This window comes from Clupea harengus, chromosome 23 (assembly GCF_900700415.2).
Source record: "Clupea harengus chromosome 23, Ch_v2.0.2, whole genome shotgun sequence".
Lineage (NCBI taxonomy): Eukaryota > Metazoa > Chordata > Actinopteri > Clupeiformes > Clupeidae > Clupea > Clupea harengus.
The window spans coordinates 18,744,175-18,752,845 of NC_045174.1; the positions used below are offsets into that span (position 1 = coordinate 18,744,175).

At 45.8% G+C, this 8,671-nt stretch overlaps 1 protein-coding gene across 1 annotated transcript in view; it reads right to left on the reverse strand.

Annotated features, from left to right (window-relative positions):
* Window positions 1–1,391: 1,391 nt before the first annotated feature.
* The window catches only part of pmp22b (peripheral myelin protein 22b), a 13,741-nt gene continuing 6,461 nt past the window's right edge, over window positions 1,392–8,671 (reverse strand). The window contains exons 4-5 of the mRNA XM_031561333.2: window positions 4,832–4,972; window positions 1,392–1,596 (exon numbers count right to left, since the gene is read on the reverse strand). Coding sequence (XP_031417193.1) covers window positions 1,436–1,596; window positions 4,832–4,972 — 302 coding nt within the window. The 3' untranslated portion in view covers window positions 1,392–1,435. The remainder of the gene's footprint in view (window positions 1,597–4,831; window positions 4,973–8,671) is intronic.

Here is an 8,671-nt window from a genome sequence, read left to right on the forward strand (position 1 = left end):
GGCGGATTTGTCAAGGATGCAGAATCTGTTCGAGTATGAACCATTGGATGCAAGATGTTTTTGAGGATCAGAACACAGGTCTGAGCCTACCTATGTCCCAACTAAAGCAACACAATGCTTAAGAAAACAAACAAACAAACAAACAAAAACAAAAAAAAACATTTGTATACAGTATGTTGAATCCAAGATGTCTGTCAACACACTAGTTCTGATACAACTCGCATATGATGCCTTTATCTTACATCCTTGCTAAGGCAAAAACAAAAAAGAAATCATTATAAACATTGGTACTGTTTTTGTTTAATACTGCCAATGGCCTTACTGTTAAACAAAAGAAACAAAAACAAATAACAGTTGTTATTCTGTTGTTGTTGTTCAGTGAAAATGAACCATGTTTCAGAGCCCGGATTTGTTTCGAAAAACAAATACTTCACTGAACTTACAATGAATAGCGATATGCTACTTTTAAACATGTATTAAAAAAAAAAAAAAACAGAAAGAAGAAAGATTAAAACGTTGAAAAATGTAAATATTAGTCAGCTGAGCTCTATTTGCACAGAAAAAAAAACAAAAGGCACGTGTGAATGTCTGACACTTTACTTCAAGATTTCAACTGCGTAGTTTTACCCTCCACGAAGGCTAAATGGCTATCAATTAAAACTGCATTGTTTTACCCTAGATCAAGGCTAAATGGTTCAATAAAAAGGAATGGTTATACTATAGCACCATATTGTTGAAAATCAAATGATTGTCATCTTACAAAAAAAAAGCCAAAAACAACTGAAAAATCAAACATTTTTCAAACAGTATATATTTATGCCATTTTGCTCGTGTCACTTCATGGTATATCTTAGATCAAAACAGTTTCCCTATGCCCCTATACTTTACACATGCACTTTGGTTAAAATACTTCGACACATTTTTATATGTTTTTTTTCTTCGCATTATAAGAAAACATAACTAAACACAAACAATTATAGACTAAAGGTCTAAACTAAAGGTAACTAAACCATGGCACACACACTTATTTTAGGCATTTTAAATGGCGGCAACAACAACAAGCTCTTCAGAGTATTTTTTTTTGTCGACTGAGCAACACAACAATACTATGTACATATATGTAAAAAGTGTTATAAATAGGTTTTAAACCATCGATACTATATACATCTTCAAATTATGACAGTATTGATTGTTATTACAGGTCTGTTTTTGGTGTGTATGGGTTTTTTTGTTTTTCAAGGGAAGTGTTACCCATGGGTTTTTGAGAGAGGCTGACGCAGGGTTTATCTGGGGGGTGGGGTGGGGGGTGGGGGGGTGCTTTGGCTTCAGAGCTTAATTATCTGGAGTTGATCGGGGGGGGGGGGTAGGTTGTTGTGGGGGGTTGGGTGGGATTTTGGGGGTGGGGTTAGAGTGGGGCGGGGGGAGGGGGGAGGGCTCATTCGCGTTTTCTTAAGATGAGGTAGATCAGTCCACTGATCAGCGCCAAGGGGAAGGCCACCCAGGCCAGGATGTAGGCGAAGCCGTAGGACTCGGACGCGTGCACCCAATCAGGACTCTTCACCGTGTAGATGATGGCGCCACTCATGACAAACAGGCCTGCAGAGGGGAGGCGGAGGGGAGGCGGAGGGGAGGGGTGGGGTGGGGTAGGGTAGGGTGGGGTAGGGAGAGGGACACGGTGAGAAACAGGACAACAAGGTTTCTGCTGATCAAGCTACAGAATAAAGAAAGGTTTCTGTTTTATCGTTTCATTTCTGTGAAATCGTTTAATTTTATTGTTTCATATTTTTGTGAAATCGTTTTCTTTTAATCTTACAATCTTACCATTTATTTATTTATTTATTTCTATTGCATATACATTTTTGAACTGTACTATGGATGTAGTCTATCTATGTTTGTTTTCCACATGGCCTTCACTTTGGTACTGATGTTGTAGAGCCTTGCTGATAAAGCTTTAGATGAGCTTGAGTTACAGTGATGTGCTGGCCAGTCTGTTTACTGTCAGGTCCGGGATGGAAACCACCTGCGTAGCTCTGGGCTGTAGTGTTCATTTCTTAACCTAGCGAGGCCTGAGTATCCCTGCATGCGTAGCTCTGGCCTGTAGTGTTCATTTCTTCGAGGTCTGAGTATCCCTGCGTACCTCTGGCCTGTAGTGTTCATTTCTTCGAGGTCTGAGTATCCCTGCATGCGTACCTCTGGGCTGTCGTGTTCATTTCTTCGAGGTCTGAGTATCCCTGCATGCGTACCTCTGGGCTGTCGTGTTCATTTCTTCGAGGTCTGAGTATCCCTGCGTACCTCTGGGCTGTAGTGTTCATTTCTTCGAGGTCTGAGTATCCCTGCGTACCTCTGAGCTGTCGTGTTCATTTCTTCGAGGTCTGAGTATCCCTGCGTACCTCTGGGCTGTCGTGTTCATTTCTTCGAGGTCTGAGTATCCCTGCGTACCTCTGGGCTGTAGTGTTCATTTCTTCGAGGTCTGAGTATCCCTGCGTACCTCTGGGCTGTAGTGTTCATTTCTTCGAGGTCTGAGTATCCCTGCGTACCTCTGGGCTGTAGTGTTCATTTCTTCGAGGTCTGAGTATCCCTGCTGGGAGTTGGCACGAGGCGCTCCGTGTCCCTACCTGAACCTGGTGTGGTATGACTCAGACACTCTAACTCTATACCTCTCTCCTTCTCCCTCCAACTCTCTCTACCCCTCACATTCTCTCTTTCTCTCTCTCCCTCCCTCCCTCCATCGCTCTTTTACTTTTCAGTCTCTCTATCTCACTCTCTGCTTCTCTTTCTCTCTCTCTCTCTCTCTTTCTCTCTACCTCATTCCTTCCTCCCTCCCTCTCTCTCCCTCCTACTATCTCACTCTCACACTCTGTCTTCATCCCTCTCTCCCTCCCTCCCTCCCTCTCTCTCTCTCTCTCTCTCTCTCTCTCTCTCACTCACTCCCCCCCTCTATCTCTCTCTCTCACTCACTCCGTCCCTCTATCTCCCTTTCTCTCTGCCCTTTATCGCCTGGCTCCTGAGCTTCATTCTTTCACCACCACCACTGCTGCTTTGAAAAGGCCACAGCCCACTTCTCCAGCAATGACAAGGCACTTTCGGACGCCCAGCGATGACAAGGCACTTTCTGATGCCCAGTTCCTTCTGGAGACGGTGAGGGGGAGGGAGGGGGGGCGGGGGGGTTCTCCATCAGTGTGCTCATGATGACCTTTCCTCCTGAGTCCGAGGCTCTGTCTCTGCTGCCAAGAGTTGTGGGCGCTTCCGCTCTTTGACTTTGTGCCGTCTGCTTGTCTGGGCTCTGCCCCGCGGGCACCGTATTGACCGGCAGGGCCATGCCAGCGGAGGGTTGGCACGACGCCTACGCACCACGGCACCACATGGGCCGCCGGTAATGGCTTTTTTATTCTAAAAGGGCACGCACCTGGTGGCCAACCGCAGCCAGACCATATCTCCACTCAGGTTTGGCCGTCTGGAAACTCTCCGTAGAGACGAGCCCAAACTGGCACACCTCTGGGTCAGCCAGTAGGCGAACTATGTGGAGACTTTTTCCCAGTAGCCTTTAAATAGGACTTTAAATATATACAGTATGTGACGACTTTAGAACCCAATGGAATACATTTATTTATATTTAGTTTATTATTATTTTGTTTCCATTTATATACCAATATAGGAAAGCTACTCTGCAATAACCAGACAAATTGCACCATATGGTGGATCAATGCCCCATAATACAATGACACAGCATTAGACTGTGTATAGTACCGCTATTCAATATTAGCAGTCTGCCAGTCTTGTTTTGTTTTATCTTACAATCCATTTCATTTCTTAGATAACACTTAGACTACACTGGCCTCCTGCCTCTTAAATGGCAGTCAGTCTTAACTGTGTGTGTGTCTGTGTGTGTGTGTGTGTGTGTCTCCTCTATCCTGCCTGTGCCTTGATAGGAGGTGGCAGCGCTCGTTATCTGAACGGAGAGCCCTTGAAATCAAATAAGGAGAGTCCATCCCGAGTTGTTTGAGGGCGCAGGCCAGTGATCAGATTTCAGCGTCAGTCACGCGCAGTCTTAGAGTGCAGGACAGGCCAGCAAAGAGATCAACTAATCTCCTCTCGCCGGGGGGAGAGAGAGAGAGAGAGAGAAAGAGAGAGAGAGAGAGAGAGAGAGGGAGAGAGAAAGAGACAAAACTCCTGGCCCGAGATCGCTCCATTACCCATTCTGACGGCCCCTCCGTGACGGCTCATCTGCATGCTAATGCTAATGCTAATGCTAATATAGTACAAATCAGCTCACTGTTCCTGACGACAACATGACTCTGGTATGTGGCTGTGTGTGTGTGTGTGTGTGTGTGTGTGTGTGTGTGTGTGTGTGTGTGTGTGTGTATGTGGCTGCAGCACAACACTAATCTCTATGCCAGGAGGGCACACGGAGCGGAGCGTCCTCCAGCGAGAACGCGGCGTCTATATCGGGCACACACAGCCTCTTTTAACCTCTCGGCTAGCGCGTCGTGTCATGCTGATGAAGACACAACTCATCCTCTGATCCCACGTCTTGGACCAGGAAGCTCGTGAAAGTAAACAGCACATGTGTTGGACATCTGTTTTTTTGTTTTTTTTTTTCTCGTGAGAGCGTAGGAAAGAACGGTGCCTTCTCGTTTGAAATGGTAGAAATGGAACCACTTTTTTTTGGCCTAACTTGTGAGCTATGTGGTGATCTATGATTGCGATTGGTTACACAGTGACGACACACTGACGACGCCGAGACCACACAGGCAGGCACAGGGTGGTGGGCTTGTGGTCGGCCATCACGCAGCGGACGCGCGGAGCAGAGCGGAGCGGAGCGGCAACTCACTTGCAAAGATCTGGAAGACTCCGGTGAGGAAGAAGCGGCCGCCCTTCTGCAGGGTGAAGAGCTGGCAGAAGAAGAGGAAGAGCGAGATGAAGCTGAAGATGATGGACAGGATCATGAGGGCCTGGACCGCCTGGATCCACTCTGCAACACACGGAGAGAGAGAGACAACACACACACACACACACACACACACACACACACACACACACACACACACACACACACACACACACACACACACACACACACACAGAAAGAGAGAGAGACCACACACACACACACACACACACACAGAAAGAGAGAGAGAGAGAGAAAGGGAGAGAGAGAGAGGGGTTACTATAGGCAGGCTACTATAGGCAGGCCAACCTAAAACACCAATCATACTGCACACACACACACACACACACACACACACACACACACACACACACACACACACACACACACACACACACACACACACACACACACACAGCTGCAGCCTGTTTGCTGTAAACAGGAAACACAGTAACGATGCTGAGATGTAAAGCTGACAAAAGGATTCTGTATGGTGTCGGCACTGACTGTAAAAAGGCTTGTAATGCAAACAGCTATAAGAGACAATGGGTATTATATACTGTTCTGTGCATACTTACATTGTATATGCTGCATAAGTATGTACTGTATGTCTTTAAACAGGCTGCGGTTAAATCATAAATAATCCCACAATCAGATGCCTGAAGTGTAATGTTGTACACACAGGTATACAGTGTTTCAGGGAAAAACAAGAGAACAGAACCGGCAAAACAGGATTCAGCTCAGGCTTTCACTTCTGGAAAATCACTTAGACTAAAGTTTCCAGTGAAGACATAAAAGTTATGCCAAAGAAACAGAGGAAACACTGAGGGGGGTAAATATGGAAGGAAAAAATAAACCTCCAACTAAGAGTGACAGAAACAGGATCCCCATTAACCCAAGATGGAGTTACTGAACCAGAGAAAGACAGGGCTTAAATAGTCCAGATAATGGATGTCAATGATGGTCAGGTGTGGATGGGACTTCTTCGTTGGTGCCTTTCTCTAGCGTGAGTGCTCTGCTTCCCTCTGTCTCTGTGGATGTCCCATGACATGACATGCCATACTGGTGATGACATCAGAAGCTATGGCCTTTAGCCTCCTGTGCCCATGACAACGCAGGTTACACTCCCTCTAGGTCACACAGAGAATTAATATTATAACTAGACTCGAAATTAGATTAGAATTAGAATCGGATCTAGGACTAGAATTCTAGAACTGCGATTAGAATTATTCTTATTATTACAATTGGAACGTTTGTTGTTCTACCAGTGGCGTGCACAGTCATTCTCATCACAGATCCATCTCTAGATCCACCTAGACACAACAAACAACCACTGTTGCCACAACTCCTCCCTTAATCCACCAAGACCTGAGTTCATGGGAGTCCTCCACTGCTCAGCTGCAGTGCATCTTACACAAAGCCTCTTTGTCTGGTCACACACACATCCGTCTCACTAAGAGCACAGCAGCTGGGCTACAGACAGGTGACTGTTGCAGATCAGCATGATATTAACAGGCTATGTACACAGAGAGGAAAGTCTTCCCGACCAGCGGCCACTGTCTTATTGGGAGTTGTATTCAGCAGCTGTAGGCTAAAGCCATGTGACTGTTGCAGATCGCCATCAGCTATGTACACAGAGAGGAAAGTCTTCCTGACCAGCGGCGGAGTTGTATTCAGCAGCTGTAGGCTAAAGACATGTGACTGAAACAGGTCGACATCAATCATACTTTCAATGGCCCTCATTCTCGAACATTTTCTGAAGTTTCTTCTGAAATGTTTCTTACGGGCTTCGGAAAAACAACGTACGCAAAAGACATCCGCCAAATTCATGCACGCTTGAAAATGCGGTCCTACGCAGCAGAAGTTTTCTGGGCTGTGCTCCCCCGGAAGAGTTTTCTTAAATTGAAAGCGCGTTCTCGTGCTCCTGAATTTGCATACATACACGCCCTGCCAGCTCCTTATAAGGGCACGCAACCGTAGTGACGTGTGCAGTCGGAATCGACCGAATCTACACGAAAGCAACTCGTAAACGAGTCATGTCAAAGCGGTTTCGTGTACATTACATTTAGTCATTTAGCAGACACTTTTGTCCAAAGCGACGTACAAGGGATAGAACAGTCAAGCTACGAGCAATAGAGACCTAGTGTAACAATAAATACTACTTTACATAAGAAATAGAAAAACGAAATAGGAAATAAAAACGAAGTGCAGGAATGTAACTGCTATAAGTGCAAGTTAAGCACTAGTCGAAGTGCCAGTTAGGAAGGGAGGTGCTCTCTGAAGAGTTGGGTCGTCAAAAGCTTCTTAAAGGTAGAGAGGGACGCGCCTGCTCTGGTAGTGCTAGGCAGTTCGTTCCACCAACGTGGAACTACTTGAAAATTCTGGATTGCCGTACTTGCACAGACGGCAGTGCCAAACGACGCTCACTAGACGAGCGCAGCATTCCGGTGTAGTGCTTTTATTTATTTTATGACATCACAGTGCCTCGTAGAATCATGACTATAGGCCTACATGTGAAACGTAATTGTTAATGATACTTTAATCCGAGGATCTGTAGAGTTGATGTGAACGCAATCACCAACGATTTCTCACAAATTCATTAACACGGAGAGTTTTCTTAAATGCGATTCCCCAAAAAACCACAAGATGGCCCACGGGGCCATCTTGTGGTTTTTTAAGGAATCGCATTTGAGAAAACTCTGGCCGAGTTACGACTGCTATTTCGAGTTCGGAAAGTCTTCTGAAGTTCAGAGCAAATCCCAGATGAGAAAACTTTCATGAATGCCAAATGTTGTCCTAAATCCAATTCCTCTTAAATTCCTCTTAAATCCCTCTTAAATTCTTCTTAACTGCGTTCGAGAATGAGGCCCAATGTTACTAAAAGGATGCATACATACATACAAACACACACACACACGCACACACACATACACACACATACACACACACACACACACACACACGCCCGCACACACACACACACACACACACACAAACACACTCTATGTTTTCAGGCATCATCAAAAGAGAAGGGGAAGCCTGTTTCAGTCAGTCCTTCTGCCTTCTGCCAGGAACCCATTCAAGGGGGCTTGGTAATGGGAAAGGGGTGGGTGAAGGGGGATATCCTGTTTCTAAGAGCACCAGGACACTAAGTGCAGAGCTCCGTGCTCTTATTGATTCCCCCCTGCCTGCCTGCCTGCCTGCCTGCCTGCTGGAGTCCTCAGGCCAAGGTAAAGGCCCCCATACCTGGGCCTGATGGATACTCGAGTCCCCATAGAGAAGGCATCATTATTTTAATGCCCAGAGCCGGACTCTGATGGGTCGAACAGAGCCCTGGAGAGCCTGAATGGATGCTGATGGATGGAAAATTGTGTCTCAAAGCTTCCTGAGTTACAGGAAATACAATTTGTTTGTTTGTGAAGCGGACAGGCTTGGCAAAACAACAGCGAGGCATGCTTTGCCGAGTGCACCCATCTAAATACGAACGCGCACAAGCTCCCAGGGACTGGCCATAACAGTCCGAGACAGGCAAGCATGTACCCAGAACACGTAAATAGACTATTTCATTAAACGTCAAAATACTGCAAATGCCTTATTCCATTACAGGGTACAGCGTTTGCACTTATAGTGATTTGTCTAGCCCCACTGACGTCTGTGTGAGGTCAATGGGAAACTAATAGGAGCCAAAAATGTCAAACATTTGCACAGCTTGCATGCCAGCAATGCAATATGTGTGAGTCTGTCTATTCAAATAAAATGACATATGTTTGACTTGGTGGCCTT